The sequence below is a fragment of the Schistocerca gregaria genome, unplaced genomic scaffold (genome assembly GCF_023897955.1).
Source record: "Schistocerca gregaria isolate iqSchGreg1 unplaced genomic scaffold, iqSchGreg1.2 ptg000379l, whole genome shotgun sequence".
Taxonomy (NCBI): Eukaryota; Metazoa; Arthropoda; class Insecta; order Orthoptera; family Acrididae; genus Schistocerca; species Schistocerca gregaria.
Window position 1 is genome coordinate 188,708 of NW_026061825.1, and position 17,610 is coordinate 206,317.

At 38.4% G+C, this 17,610-nt stretch overlaps 1 protein-coding gene across 1 annotated transcript in view; it reads right to left on the reverse strand.

Moving 5' to 3' along the window:
• Nucleotides 1–17,610, reverse strand: part of LOC126309736 (sorting nexin-7-like) — a 138,229-nt gene that overhangs the window by 54,951 nt on the left and 65,668 nt on the right. Inside the window, exons 6-7 of the mRNA XM_049992096.1 lie at nt 8,773–8,933; nt 8,571–8,696 (exon numbers count right to left, since the gene is read on the reverse strand). Of these exons, the coding sequence (XP_049848053.1) occupies nt 8,571–8,696; nt 8,773–8,933 (287 nt within the window). The remainder of the gene's footprint in view (nt 1–8,570; nt 8,697–8,772; nt 8,934–17,610) is intronic.

The window sequence follows — 17,610 nt, forward strand, 5'->3', positions numbered from 1 at the left end:
TTCATGCCCATTGACTTATTACTGCCATCTTGTTTCTGTACAAACTGTAAATGAGTTTCGCTCCCTGTACTTTACCCCTGCCACCTTAAGAATTTGAAAGAGTATTCCAGTCAACATTGTCAAAAGCTTTCTCTAAGTCTACAAATGCTAGAAATGTAGGTTTGCCTTTCCTTAGTCTTTCTTCTAAGATAAGTCGTAGGGTCAGTATTGCCTCATATGTTCCAACATTTCTACGGAACCCAAACTGATCTTTCCCGAGGTCGGCTTCTACTAGATGGTAGAGTTTTGTCATGACTGGCTCTCCCAACGCCGTCAGTAGTTGTAATGGAATGTTGTGTACTCCCGGGACCTTGTTTCGACTCAGGTCTTTCAGTGCTCTGTCAAACTCTTCACGCAGTATCATATCTCCGATTTCATTTTCATCTACCTCCTCTTCCATTTCCCCAATATTGTCCTCAAGAACATCACCCCTGTATAGACCCTCTATATACTCCTTCCACCTTTCTGCTTTCCCTTTTTGCATAGAATGGGTTTCCATCTGAGCTCTTGATATTCATGCAAGTGGTTCTCTTTTCTCCAAAGGTCTCTAATTTTCCTGTAGACAGTATCTATCTACCCCTCATTAGATAAGCCTCTACATCCTTACATTTGTCCTCCAGCCATCCCTGCTGAGCCATTTTGCACTTCCTGTCGATCTCATATTTGAGACGTTTGTATTCCTTTTCGCCTGCTTCACTTACTGCATTTTTGTATTTTCTCCTTTCATCAATTAAATTCAGTATCTCCTCTGTTACACAAGGATTTCTACTAGCCCTCATCTTTTTACCTACTTGATTATCTGCTGCCTTCACTATTTCATCCCTCAAAGCTACCCATACTACTTCTACTGCATTTCTTTTCCCCATTCCTGTCAATTGTTCCCTTATGCTCTCCCTGAAACTCTGTACAACCTCTAGTTCTTTCAGTTTATCCAGGTCCCAGCTCCTTAAATCCCACCTCTTTGTAGTTTCTTCAGTTTTAATCTACAGGTCATAACCAATAGATTGTGGTCAGAGTCCACATCTGCCCCTGGAAATGTCTTACAATTTAAAACCTGGTTCCTAAATCTCTGTCTTATCATTATATAAACTATTTGATACCATTTAATATCTCCAGGGTCTTCTACGTATACAACCTTCTTTCATGTTTCTTAAACCAAGTGTTAGATATGACTAATTATGCTCTGCGCAAAATTCTACCAGGCAGCTTCCTCTTTCATTTCTTAGCCCTAATCCATATTCACCTACTATGTTTCCTTCTCTCCCTTTTCCTATTCTCAAATTCCAGTCACCCATGACTATTAAATTTTCGTCTCCCTTCACTACCTGAATAATTTCTTTTATCTCATCACACATTTCATCAATTTCTTCATCATCTGCATAGCTAGTTGGCATATAAACTTGTACTACTGCCCACAATAATGTATTCACTATGCTATTTGTAGTAGCTTACCCGCACTCCTGGTTTTTTTATTCATTATTAAACCTACTCCTGTATTACCCCTATTTGATTTTGTATTTATAACCCTGTATTAACCTGACCAGAAGTCTTGTTCCTTCAGCCACCGAACTTCACTAATTCCCACTATATCTAACTTTAACTTATTGATTTCCCTTTTTAAGTTTTCTAACCTACCTGCCCGATTAAAGGACCTGACATTCCACGCTCCGATCCGTAGAATGCCAGTTTTCTTTCTCCTGATAACGACATCCTCTTGAGTAATCCCCGCCCGGAGATCCAAATGGGGGACTATTTTACCACCGGAATATTTTACCCAAGAGGACGCCATCATAATTTAATCATACAGTAAAGCTGCATGCCCTCGGGAAAAATTATGGCTGTAGTTTCCCCTTGCTTTCAGCCATTCACAGTACCACAACAGCAAGGCTGTTTTGGTTAGTGTTATGGGGCCAGAGCAGTCAATCATCCAGACTGTTGCTCCTGCAACTACTGAAAAGGCTGCTGCCCCTCTTCAGGAACCACATGTTTGTCTGGCCTCTCAACAGTTACCCCTCTGTTGTGGTTGCACCTACGGTAGGGCTACCTTTATCGTCAAGGCACGCTAGCCTCCCCACCAATTGGGGGGTGGGGGTTGCAGAGTTATTATGGGGTGCAATTAGGCAAAATACAAGAAGCACTGAGCATATGAGGAGTATGGGCAATATTTTTTCATACTGCACCAACAAATGAGCACCCACAACATGCACTGTGCCCCACTGGTGATGACTCATGGTGTAAGTACCAATCAGGGAAGGAATATGCCCATAAAAAAAGTTTTCCAAATGTTGTAATTAATGCAATTAAGCTCATAGTCAGAGATTTATCATAGCCAAGTTAATTGGAAAAGTGTTTACATGGGAAAACAAAATCCAAATGAAAGTGTAAATAATTTAATTTGGATTAGGATTCCCAAAAGTGTGTTTGTACAGATAAAAACACTGGATTTTGAAGTGAATGATGCAATGGCACCATACAATGAAGGGAACATTATCAAATATGGTTATTTTGAAATGTTTAGGTTTCCAACCAGGACACAACACCATTTCCACAATGCGCCTAATTGATGAAAGACTAAGAGGTGCAGGAAGAAGAGAGAAAAGCCTACAACATGCAGCAAAAGGGAAGAAAAGACCAGTGAAAAGGAAACTAGCACTGGAAAAAGAAGAGGATGCTGATAATCCATCATATGGGACAGGAACGTATTAAAAAACGTTTGAAGCCGCTTCCTGTAACTTTAAAATTTTCATCTTTGAGGAATATTTTCTCAAAAACTGCTCACAGTATATCAATGAAATTTATACACAATACTATTTATTTCTTTTCCTTGATTTTTATAACAAATTGTAAAAAAATATTGTATAATTGAAGACTTAAAGAAGAAAATGTGCAAAATTTCGGAGAAAAAATAAGCATCTGTTTTTAAAAAAATAGTAAAACAAAAACCAATAAATATTTCTTAACATGGCGTTATAACTTTTTAGAGAAATATTTACTGAACATGTAGTCCAAATTTCAGAGCAATGTGTTTAATGGTTTTGGAAAAAATGTTCCTTCTATCTGCTAAAATTAACATGGAGGTGATGGATCGTTCCAGCTCCCCTTAACAGGAATTCATCTTTCATTTTCATCTGCCATTGTGTCTCCACCCTTCAGCCAAGCACTCTCACTTAAAAGCAACTGAGAAATTCAAGAAGTATTTGAAAAGTGCAAACTTACAAAACAAATGCAGCAAACAAAAAATTGATGCACTCTCATAACTTGTGTGGTGTATGTGAGTAATCAGAAACCTCTTTTCTTCACCACAGGAAATCATTATGTACTGCATACAGTATTAACTGCATAAAAGAAAATCTGCAATCAAGTGCAGTTCAGCAGAGCATGCTGTGCCTCTAAAAATGAAGAGGAGAAGGGCAGTTTTTACAGTTCAGTTTCACAATGTGCCTCTAAAAGTAAATTTAAGCCGACACTGTATGTGCACTGTCACTTTAGGGCAAAAAGTGTTGTCAGCGAGGAAAGTTGCCCTCCAAATTTGCATATGACGTATCAAAGAACTTTGAACATTTGACTGTTATTGGGGCAAACAAAATACTGGCAATCTCACTTACAGTTGTTGTCCACAGTGAAGAGCACCACCTTATTACTGCTACATACAAATTATGGGTCATACATACACTAAGAAGAATGCAAACAGAACTTTGTAGTGGTTTCTTCGAGGCAGGGCAGGCTGCTTGGATCAACGGATCTGCGAAGATGTGCATGTTCCGTGAATCCAAGAGAGAGTGAACAGTGTACTGGAATATTTGCCTGTTCACCACATGTGTGACAGATGAGGTACCTAAGATCCAGTCTCCCTTTCATATTCTACTTCGGATCCGAAGGCAACTTGGCCTGGGAAACAAATAAAGCCGATGATCTACTCAACCTTAGCTTCATTTCTATCCTGGTATCTAGCCATCACCCTCACCCCTCCACAGTGTAGTGCAGCATGAGATTCTCTGGAATAACATGCTCCACTACTATCCTCTTAGGTCAACTAAAGATGCTTGTGAAAGTTGAAAACTTACGTTAGGTAATTAGTAGCTAGTAGCTAGTAGACAGATCACACAACTGTACACACTTTGATGATTAAATAAGCACGAACACAGAACACTGGCCAAGTGTGATGGTGATTCAGTGTCTCCATCTCCTGTGAAGGGGTTGCTTATGCTCCAGTGTCATGCTCGGCAGTGTTTTGGATGGCAATGTCAAGACCCGAGAAAACAACTGAAATTTTTTAAAGTCTGAAACGTAACTTTATTTGACATACTCTTAGAGGTGATGTCATAAGATTCACTCCAGATATGTTGCTCTAATTAATGAGAGATCTGTTGCCCCACTGGGTAATTGTTTTATTTGTGTGTACACGTGTACGCGCATGTGCGTGCGTACTTCGAGAGTTTATGGGCACTCAACAGTGAGGTTATCAGTGCCCTTACAAATATTGAAACAAACAAACATAGATGAAAGGGCTAAGAATGTTGTCACACTATGAGGCATAAACCTAAAAATGAGACTCACTCATATACTCACTCCCAAATCACGTGCATGGACACACACATTTACTCTATCTCACATGCCATAAGACAAGAGAGAAAGGGTGAAAGATGCCAAACCTGGGACTAAAGCATAAGAAAAATGGCAGTATAGCTAAAATAACAGCACAGAGAAATGTTATTGGCAGACCAGTTACAAAAAATATGGGTGAGCCAGTCACCCTGTTAACACATTAAGAATATCTCTCTAAAATTTTAGGAAACAAGTTGGACATATAACAAAACCTTAAAACTCTAGGCACATTTGTTTGAATGTCACTTAAGATAAATGATAGCTCTGTCAGCAAATTGGTGACTGCCCTCTGGTCTGAAAATAAAACACAGTGATCTGAACACCACAAGCACCACATACTGGAGGGTGTTCTCTCTGGAGCAAGAAGCCATGCGTTATGGGGCTGTGGCCTAGAAGATGAGTAAGAAGACCTCATCCCACCTGTGTGGTTTGAAGGAGGTGGGCCATTGCTGTGTTGTAGACTTTACTAGACAATTTATTGTCTGCCACTTCCAGCCACTCTTCTTCTGGTCAACACATGACTGTACCTCAACAGTGAGGTGACAGCAGAATGAACAGAGGATCGTGACACACAACCTGCTTCCGCCTTCCCCAGCCTAAGTAAGTCGAGAAGGATGTTCTGGACTACTTTATCACCTTGATACCAAATAATGCTTCCATTCCAGACTCATACATATACAAATTGTAATATCTTATTCCATCCTAAATGGCAAAGTTCAAATTTGTTGTTTACTCATAACTGATTGTCAAGCAATTTAAAAAAAATAAAACTAGAACATATAAATATGTCTCCATCACTTAAGACCACTGAAAGTTAAAATTGCAGTCTTCTTACAATGTTAACTTTGAAACAGATGGTTAATAGAAACATCTAAGTTTTGGATCGTGTTTGTGGGATGGTACGTTTGATGTGTGCACTCTGCCATTTGTTATTAGACTGATGCATACTATTGCAGCACACTAGACAGTGTACTTCAGATTGATCCCTGAAGTGGCTAGGTATATAAGTAGACAAATACGAGAGGAGGCAAAATGGTGACACTTTTGAAAATTGAAAGAACATGTTGCTGGAGTGAATTACGTGGAGCAAGTGTTTAGAAGGCAGTAAATACACCAGGCAGTTTGGGAGTAACAGTTTCCAAGTCAATGATGCCATATATGATGAAAGAGACTCCATTAGCTAAAAGTCATAATGAGTGTAAACCTATCCTCATATCTCCTATGTTTCCACTAGAAGCATAGTGTTTTTGAAAAGAACCTTATAGTTAGTAAACTAATTTAAGTCAGAACTAAACCAGCTTATCTAACAACTTACGTATACAAATAAAATTTGTCGTTTGTATAAGTTATAAACATCTACCAATGAGTGGCAATCTGTAAACCAGGCAACCACCAAGAATGCCATAGCATGACACAAATAGGACAAAGAGAATATAAACAACTATTTTAAAAAATAAAAAGTGTAATGTGGTCCAATGCATCTCAAAGCATTAAGACTGATTAGTTGCCGAAGTTCAACATCGCTGTATCTATATAGTGCTTTGCACAACAAAAAGGAAGGACTATTAGAGTTTGAAGACATTTCATTTCAATGATGTCGTCATTAGAACAGATCACTGAGGATAGAAATGGGACGCAATTGGTCATTTCCTCATCACAGGAACAATCCCAAAATTCACTCCAATCAATTTAGGGAAATCATGAAAAATCTAAATCAGGATGGCTACACAGAGATTTGAACCTGTCTCTTTCTGAATCAGAGTCCAGTGCCCCAACTACTCCACCCCATTGCTTGATCTCTCTCAACACTCTGATTATTAATGATGGTGTTCCCATTAGCTAAGCCAGCCTTCTAGCAATTTCGAAGAGGTATTTTTCATAATATCCTTGCATAAAAACTTTCCTGTAGTTCAAGATACTGTGCAGATCTGTTGGTATCCAATGTCCCTGTAGAGTAGAACTTCATACACAACAGTAAGAGGAGGTGGGCTACAGAACGGTGCACAGACTGTCATCATGGGAAAGCCAGACATGAGCAGAAATGATTATCGACCAAGTTCGCACAGTAAACAGAAGATTTATGTAACTTGTATTTCTCCAAGCATATGACGACTCATTACAAACACTGCAGCAAGGAATAACACCCAGTTCTCAATATCAACAATTATTAGGCTCTCTGAACTAAAGCACGAACATCGGTCTCCGAGCCATGACTGCACATATTGTCATGTAGTGCAGATGCTCCAAGCACGAGTGGGTTTCACCTGCCACCAGCAATCCTATAATGCAGCAGCAAAGAGTGCTTGTGGTACCAAGCTGGCGGAGATGTGGCTCAGCGGGCATGCTCCATTGGGTCCACCAGATGCTGCGCGACCACTATCAGCATCTAACGGAAACTTACAATTACATTGCCAACTTTGATGCCACAGTCCCCAACAAGATATTTTGCATTAGAGTCAAATTCTACCAACTTTTCAGTCAAGTCCAACACATCAGCTATTTTTGACTCCTCTGGATGTAAAAAAAGTAAAAGGTTTTCAATAGTTTCACCTTCTCCATTAACAACTGCACTCAGTCAAGCAACCTGTATCCTGAAACATCACCATGAAACTACTTTGCTGTCAGTTTCCGAAGACCTGCCTTTGATGACAATAATGTCTGGAGATCCATTAAAGCCAATCACAGTTTCAGTGAATTGCTCATTCAATTGTGTGGAACTATTATGGGAAGCTGAAACATTTTTGAGCATCACATCTATTTATGGCTCTTTAGCATGTTTTTGAGGCTTTACAGGAACAATACACTTGTGGTGCTGACTGGTTCCCAGAAAACTTTATGACCCTAAACTAAAACCCTGACACTTCTCCCAAATTCCCTGAGGTGTTCACCATTATGCACAAAATAAAAGTTAAGGATACCTGTGATGTGCTACAGATATAGTAAGCATTATCCTTAATCATAACTTCCTCACAGTTTCCTTGTGTCTCACAGCCACTACTGTTTGTCATCTATAGAAAATCATGACAAAAGAATTAAGAAACATTTTGGATGACTACCATAAAGCACCTGTGATAATATTGCAGAGAAGGTGGGTAGTCTGCATCATGTTAGGCAGTGTATTACATTCTTGTCTATACAGTAGTACAATCAGACACTGTGCCAATTTAGACTGGTAGTTATGTTCAAATTCCATCTGCAAAAGATGCTGATAATGTCAAACACCACACATGACCTGCCCAGTGACCCAACTAATATTGTCAAGCACTTGTCTCATATCTAACAGATAGTCTGGTGGAAATTTCCAACACAATTGACAATAGAATTAAGGACTGCTCTTTCGAATGGTGTAGTAGTCTTTTAAATAAATTATGAGTTTCAAATACCCCTTTTGCAAAACTGCAGCTGTAGTGCAATTACATTCATTCCAGTGTTTCCATTAGGATAAACACCTGAATCCATGCATATTTAAATAAATTATTTTTAACAGACACTGTTGTTCTTCCCTTCAGCAAGAAACTCTTCCAAATGAAACATGCTGATCCATACATCTGCTGTCACCTGTTCACTTCAGCAACTGAAGCAGTCAATGTAATGCCTGTTTAACATGATTTTCTCTCATATTGCTGAAAAACATTTCATCACAAATAACAGCTCTCTTACTTTTTATATATACACAAAAGCAAGTAGGGTTCTGCAATCCATTTCTTTAAACTTATTTGTTTGTGAAATCATACTGAATTTTTTTTTAAACCCAGAAAGGACTAGTACATATATTTCAGTCGATGAACAGAGTCAGGTAACATGTTTCTAATGTAATTTGAAGATAGTAAGATTACTGTTCATTTCAAAACAGTTTAACATTAACCGATAAGTTAACTTATAATACTTACAGTTAATTATGGATTAATTAGGTGGGATTTTGTTACCTGTTCCTTTTCTGCTCTTTTTTTCTTAAGTTCATCCACTGCCAACTCATACTCTATTTCAAAGGCATCTCGGCGTTGCAGGGCTTCTTTCACTGCTTGAATGTATAGCAGATACTCCTTCAGTGGCTAAAAATAAAAAAAGTAATGAAAAAAAATATTTTCTTGAAGATACTATTAATAATGTAGAAAAACGATTGTTTACCTGAACAAAGCTCGGGTTAGCAGCAGCAAGAACATTATGCAGCGAACGAGAATTATGTTCAACAGCACTTGCTAAAGCAAGCAATACTGGACTAAGTTCTGGCTCAGATGCAGACCACAAGGTAAATATAGGGTGCAACTGGTGCATCTCATATAAATATTCTGGAAAATTATAAATTCAAGTGAGAATTATAAGGTACATAGAAAGAATAATATTTTTGAGGTTCATATCTCATAATAGCATATTTGCAAAATGTGGCTCATTACCACAAATACATTAATTTTTCAGAAGATTTTTAGATTCGCTAATCTTGATTGACAAAAAATAATTCATAACTGTAACTAGTCACAAAACTCTAATTCTCTCAAACAATGAGATTTTAATACTGCTATACTATGACAAGATGAAAAGTTTCTAGCACAGCATGAAGTGTCACACATTTCATTCAAATGGCTAAACTATAATATTATGAAATCTTAAAATTCTGTTTTTTGGCAGTGAAAACAGAAAAACACTGAAAGTTGATGAAGGGTTATAAGGAATTTGCCCTCCTTCATTTTCGATAGATAATAAATGGTCAGCTGAATTCAATACAACACACACACACACACACACACACACACACACACACACACACACACACACACACAGGTGGACTGCAGTGCCAGGTCACTGGCGTTGGATGGGTCAATGTAGCCATGCGTGTGTGCACCTGCACATGTTATTACTTTGCAAAAGCTGAGTTACATTTTCACTATTTTCATGTGCCTGCCAACATATCAGTGCAAACTATATGGCAAGTTGTTACCTGTACCACTAGCACTATTTGCTTCCCTGTTGCAGGATTCCAAGCAATGTTGTGAGCAGACGATGGTGACGACTTTTTGGGCAACAGTGTAAGGACGTAAACAGTGTGGAAGTTTTGGTCGGTCCAGGAAGCCTGTATTGATAGATGAAGTAATTAAGGCAGCCTCTCACAATGAGGTCCGAAACCCAGATTCAAGACCCGGTCCAGCACAAATTTTCACACATCAGTAATGGGTAGTAGATTTATACCTAAAACAGCTGATATCTGAATTTGCTGTCAGCAAATTAATTTTGAAGTGTTCTGTATAGCTGTGGGTCATGTGTTCTTTCAGACATGCATGAAGAAATACGAGGTCTGTACAAAAAATTCCATAAATTGTCAACAAAATTTTTCAGTACTCACCTTTTACTTATTGTGCATGGTCTCCTTCGAAATACTCTCCTCCACAATTGATACACCACTCCCGACATTGTTTCCACTTCCAGTCTTGGTATGGCTTTTGCCATATCACATGAAGCGCCATTTGTGAATTTTCTTTTGTCTCGTCTATCGTCGCAAATCTTTGTCCTTTCCACATCTCAATATCATAACTGTAGACCCATGACTGATCACCAGTTACAATTCTCTTATAGAACATCTCGTTTTCATTTGCACAATACAAAAGCACAGACTGCAAGGTGAAGATCTTTCTGGTCTTGACTCATGAGCCATGGGAACAACTCGGCAGCAAGATGCTGTGTCAGCATTTCATGATATGACCCAACTAAAACGTTACATTCTTCTACAATCTCTCTGACAGTCAGTCTTCGATTGGCACACACAATTTCATTGATGTTCCTGACATCAACGTCGCTGATAGACGTTGAAAGGCGTCATGAATGAGGGTCATCTTTAACTTATGTCTGGTCATTTTTAAACTGTGTGAACCATTTGTAACACTGAGTAAGGCTTAGTTACTCATCACCATGGGCTTCCTGCATCATTTGGTGTGTGCGCGCGCACACTCAGTATAGCTTTGAATGATAACTAACAGACATACAACAATGAAACTTCCGGCAGTTACACATTAAACACAGGATTGTGCAGGGATGCCAACTGCATTTCACTCGACCACACCACTGGCACGAAATTATGAATGTTATGGAATTTTTTGAACAGACCTCATGCTTAAGATGCCTCCATTGCATTCAACCAATGCTTCTGCACACGATGTTCCAGCACAAAGGTAACAGAGAACAAGTTATTGGAACATCTACACCAGATATGACACCTGCTGTCTTCCCGGTAATCTAACAGTTACAGATTTGTTGCTGGAATTGTTTTGGGTCAAATTTAGGCGTTACAGCAACTGGTATTTTGCAGACCTCTCGGACTTTCGCTTTGAAGATAAAATCCACTCCCTAGAAAAAGCTATACATGTCACCTAGACCTAATAAATCAAACCACACAAAAATTTGAAAGTTAACTTCATTAACTGAGTGTGGTGGTAGAGGGTGGAAGGAGACAAGGTATTCCATCGACACGATGAGAAATCACCACCTTCCTCTCACACCCAATTTATTTTTGTCTGTGGTGCATCAGCAATACGGGAAGAAGAAATAAAATATCAGAACTATGCAAATTATATTAACAATACTATCAAAATTTCAAAGTCACATCTTTTAATAGTCAGTTTTTTTACAGCAGTAGATAGTAATGAACATGCTTAACATTTGTGCAGATAGCGGCTTGAACTTTCGACACTTAAGGATTATTCCAAGATAAAAATAACCAACTTTATAAGAGAATATTCATTCTTCTGGATAAAGCAAAACTGATAGAAAAAAACACATAACTCAATTTCACTAGATTATACTGATCAACCGCTGAAATTAATAATCATGTTATACAACTACATTATCATCATTAATATACACTACCCAATCACAGCTAATCAGAAATCCCTATGTAATGTGGAATTGACCACTGGATGTCACCAGTATAAAAGGAAATGAGGGTACTGTGTTGTCAGTATAGAAGAAGTAACAGCAGACTGGGTCAGTTAGGAGAGCTTAGTGACTTCATATGAGGACTAGTCATTAGACGTCACCTGACTATCAAATCCATCAGGGACATTTCAACAATTCTAAAGCTGTCCAAATTGACGGTTTCTGATGTGACTGAAGAGGAAATGCAAAGGAACAACTACAGCTAAACAAAGACCAGGAAGACCTCATTTACTGATGGACAGGGACTGTTGAGCATTGTGGAGTGTGGTTGTAAAACATTGCTGGAGTTTTGAATTGCTGCTAGCAATCCAGCTAGCACAGTGACTGTGCCTAAGAAGTTCTTAAGAATGGGGGTACAATGGTCTAGGGCACATTTCTGTAGTCAAGGCTATGCAAAGCTGGAGGTGGTATGAAGAGCTACTCCACTGGACAGTGGACGACTGAAAACAAGTCATTTGGAGTAATGCACCCCACTATAGCCTGTGGCAATCTGATGAAAGGGTTTGGATTTGGAAAATGCCTTGAACATTACCTGCTTTCATAAGTAATGCCAATAAGTGTTTTTCATGGTCCCCTGATTTTGCTTAAGAAAATGCTAAGTGCAGGATATGAACACATTTTGCAGCAATGTGTATAGTAGAGGAACAGCCTGGAAATGATGATTGTTTCAGCATGACAATGCACCCTGTCATAGAACAGCTTCTTTAGGACAACACTCTGTGGACAATAACATCCCTAAAGTGGACAATAACATTCCTGAAGTGGACTTACCTGCACAGTCTTGATATGAACACATGAAACAATTTTGGGATGAATTAGACTGTTTAATCTGGTCCAGACAGAGTCCTACATCATTACCTTGCCTAGTTTTCTCTCTAAGAACTGGCTGCCATTCCTCTACAAACATTCAGACATCTCACCAGAAGTGTTCTCAGGTGTACGTACACACACACACACACACACACACACACACACACACACACACACACACACACACACACACAAATTAGGTCGTCAACAACATACAGCAACCAACAGTAATGAATATTTTTTCCATTGCTAATCCTTTTTATTCTGTGAGAGATTTTCATATTTTGTTCTGAGATTACTTTACAAGCAAGTATTTGGAATTTGAAAATCCACGAGTACAGGAAGTACCAAAGTACATTCCAAAAGTTATCTTTAAGAACTTGCAGCACAATGATCCATTGCTTAAATGTAGCTAGAAGGATGTTTAAGTATTCAATTATTTGATGATTTCATAACTGGTAACTCAAACACAGTCATCAAGGAAATCAATCTATCAAATCAATAATGAGAACCCACAAAAAATTATTATGAAATGATACAACACCCACACAAGCCACAATAAATAATATCATGTTTATTTCTGAATGTATAAACACTTGCAAGTTGCATATTGCCTGCAATCATGTATGTTTCTCAGCATGAAACACCTGCTGTCAGTTTTCCTAGAGAGCATAAGGATGTCTACATAGTTGTAAGCAATGTGGTCCAAAGAATGCTCAGGCAAGGTTTACCGTTTGATTTTTGATTTTTCCCCACAGGACTGTTAAGGACATTGCTCGCAAATGTATATGTACCTGTAAGTGTTTTACCTCCTGTACTTCACACTACACTGAAGAACCATATGGGAACACAAAATTCAATTTCTGAGTTTAGTTATTCAAATAGTTTGTGCAAAGCTCTTTCCTCTGCGAGGAATGTTGGACAGATGGAAGGCAGACCAATGTACAACATCTTACTGAAAATGAAGTCATTACAGACTCAGCAAATGCTCACACTAGAAAAAGATAGGACAAGAAATGAGTCTTTTCAAAGAAACCATTCCAGAATTCTCACTGAGCTATTTCTGGGAACCATAATGAATGAACACATGGTACTTATTCAGGAAAATACCGAAGTTCTCAAGTTCGAGAAACAGAACCCACTTTCCCTCCTAATGCCAGGATAATGTTCATAAATCAAATTTCACAACAGGGAAATGATGAGAACTGTTTTGTAGACAGAGGCTGGGGCCTCTCTTTCGTAATATTCTGCATAATACTGGGGCTTGTTTTATTTCAATTTTCCTCTTTCCATCTACTGGATCCCATTTTCCTTGTTAAATATATCTCAAAATTTTCTTAAGGAGAATTCTACCAAATTTTCAGTAAAGTTTTTTCATTGTGAGTTTACAGTAGTGTAACATAGTACACATCTAATGCTTTTGGTTATCTTATTCACATAAGCAATAACATGTTCAAAATGTGACAAGTGCTTTCAGTAAATGTGCTCAGATCTTTCTTATGTCTGATTAATTTGAGGTATAAGTACAGGGTTGTCCAATAAGTACAGTATTATGATGGACTCATTTTCAAAACTTTGTATTTATTCAAGTAGAAATCCAAAATGAACAAGTTTTATACCAATGAAAAGATGAGGTTTCAAAATTTTTTTTCGTAATGTTTGATATCAATTTAATAAATTTAATAATTTGTATTGAATTAGTTTTTAATAATTATTTAATAATTATAAATGTGATAAATGTTAGGAAAGTTCAATGTGCCCACTGTTGGCTGCACAGTAAACATTGACGCGATAGCCAAATTCGTCACACACACGCAAAAGCATATCTGCTGTTACTGAGTGCACAGCAGCAGTGATCCAGTTGTGCAGATTGTTCAGAGTGGTTGGCAGAGGTGGGATACAAACAGTTTAATTCACATAGCCCTATAAGAAATAGTCTCAGAGTGTGAGATTAGGAGATCTTGGTCACCGGAAGTGCAGAGCCAGGTCCTGAAGTCCCCTGCAACTGATCCAGTGCTGAGGAAGGGAGTCATTCAAAAAGCCTCATACATCACAGAGCCAATTGAGCAGAGTTCCAGCCTGTTGGAAAATGAGGTCCTGGGAATCTTCCATGACCTGAGGGAACAGCCATTGTTCCAACATGTCCGCACGTGATTCCCATTACAGTTATTTCCACAAAGAAAAATGGTCCATAAACCTTTGTATGAGTTATGACATGGAACACATTGATCTTCGGTGAGCCTCTTTTGTGTTGCAATAGAGGATGTGGACTTTCCAAACCCCATAAGTGAACATTGTGTCTGTTAACTTTTCCACTAAGGTGGAACGTCGATTTACTGCTAAAAATTACACGCTATAGAAATGCGTCATCCTCCATCTTTGCTAGCACATAACCACAAAATGAGAGATTCTTCTCTTTGTCATTGGGGTCGAGAACCTGCACAAGTTGTAATCGGTAGGGCTTGTACAGCAAACGCGATCTCAGAATGTTCCATACAGTTGGCTGGGATATTCCAAGTTCTCAACTGGCTCTATTGGTAGACTTAGTGGGACTGCGCACAAAACTTTCTTGAATGCATTGGACATCATCCTCCGATACATGCGATTGCCTGTGCTGCTTCCTTTTCACACACTCACAGTCTGTTTAAATTGTTTAAATCAATAGCTAATACTTTTGTGAGTTGTTGAACACCGAATTTGGTATGAAATGCCCCCTGCTCTGCAATTTGTGCCTCACTTTTCACAAACTCAATAACACAGAAAACCTTGTGCCCCACAGTCGCCATCTCACACACAACTTGACAGTAAAATGGAATGACGGTCCTATTGCCACACAAACTCTACCAGCCACTTCTGAAACCAACACTGCCCGCCACCTGTCAAGAACTTTGAAACTTCCTCTTTTTAACTCGTATAAATCTTTTTAATTTTGCATTTGTACTTGAATACATATGAATTTTTGAAAATGAGTCCATCATTTAGAATAACCCTGATAATAAGTACACAAATTTCTTGTGTGTATGTTTACCTTGTCTTTACATAATACACCGTTTGATGATGTTTTGTTCTGTATCTGAGTCATTTCAGCACTGCAAATGTTATACGAGTGATACTTTACTCAATTTTAGTATTTACTTGGGGGGGGGGGGGGAGATATCTAACTGCAGCCATGATATGTGGTAATGGTGTTATTCTTTTTCTACCTGCACACACTTCAATGTGACATCTTCCACACTAACAGATTACTTCAATGATACCATGGTTCTGGAAGTCTGCATTTTGACTGTTCTCTCTCATCTGTGGAAAGAAGAAGTCACTGTGTGACATTGCAGGAAAACATGACAGGTTGAGGCGAAATCTGATAACCCAAACAAGCAGTATGTGTTACTGAGTGTCCTATTCAGAGTGAGCTGAGGTGGTGATGTGGAGCAAAAGAAGCTCTTTGGCAGCTTCACACATCACTTTGTCCTGTAATCTCATCCAGAGATTTCTGTAGTATGCTCCTGGGACAGCATGCCTCTTGCAGGAATTATCTATTTGAACCAAAACATAGCAGTCCCAGAGTACACTCGGCATCACCCTGACTGGTAATAGTTGTATCTCCACGTTTACTGGTAGTGGTGGTGGTGAATCCATATATTTATCCTGTGCAGTTTGCTTCTGTGTCTCGGGATCATAATCTTACATCTAGCACTTGTTCACGGTCATTAGGTGGCTTTATAAGCAGTCCGACATGGCTGTAACATTTCAGATGCTGTGTCAGTTAGCATGCTTTTTGAATGGGTGTGGACAGTATTGAACCCACCTGGCTGTAACCTCCGTCGTGTTCAAAATGTTTTGCACGATGTTGAAAATTCATCCACAACTAATTTTCATTTTATTTTCTTAATGTCAATACACTGGTCTTCAAGCATCACGGCCTCCACTTGTCTTGCGATTCCTGGATCTTCACAGAGAAATAGTCTGCTACACTGTTATTCATCATTCAGTCTCGTTTGACCACACTGAAAGTGTATGTCACCTAACCACTGTATCGCAAGATGGTGCACTGCTGCTGCACACTTCCATTAATTAAGCGTGGACTGTTGCATCATTGTTCTCCATCAAACTCGGAAAACAAAATATGATATGATACTCCACTTTACCAATGGGCTGCGTCTTTTTATTTTGGCAATGCATGACAGAATTGTGGTACATAGATTGAATATGTGCCATGACTACAGACATTTAGGTGCAAACCAACAAAAAATTAATTACACAACTTTATTTCTTTGAGGTCATAATTAAAACATCATGAATATCACTTGTTTGATTGACTGTCTCAGTTTCAATTGTCATGTACATCGATCAAGAAGGCATATGAAATCTACTTAAAACAGTATCCAATTGATTCCATTCTTGATCAGAGTCAAATGCTACTGTTTATGATCTCATTATTGATAACATTCTGTGAGACATTTCTAAGTGTAATAAAAGAAGATATATAACAGAATTAGACATGCAGTGCAGCAATAGCAGAATTATCATAGCTCCTATATGAAGAGGTGAGGTGGTCTGTATCAAAACAAAAGCAACATCATCATAAGCAGGATCTAGAGGTGGTACAAAAATGAACTGAGTTAGTAAGATACATACCAATCAAGACAGCAAATTTACTTAAAGAACTACTTCTACATTAATTATCTCCTTGAGTGAACAGAGAAACAGTTAAACAAGCAGATGACAAATTTGTCAGATGATAGACTTTAGGACTGGGTGGATATTGATAGCAAAATCATACAGCTTAATGAAAAGTATGTCCTACATTGATATATCTAAACAGTGAAAGAGAAAGTTTAAGAGGTGAAAAAGCATACCCAGAAAAATTAAATCTAAATGGCAATCAGTGACAAAATCAGTATCTTCAACATGCTCCAGGAAGATGTAGTTTCATGGCTGCACAGAGAAGCAACCTTTCTAATAGAAAAATTTGATTGAGGAAATCAAAGATCATTGAGTATTTTCATGTATACTGTGAAGCATATCTACAACTCATTTAACTCTGGCAGTAACAGAAATGTTAATGCTAACGAAAACTTGTGAGACTTCACTATCTATTTCAGCATTAATAAAACTGTCCACATGTTGGCTTCAGATGAAGAACCTGAAGCAGCAACAAGAGCATAGTTTGCTGTATCATAATAGCATTTAAGGTTCTGGATAATGAAGTCATCAAAAGCCTCAGAAAATGAA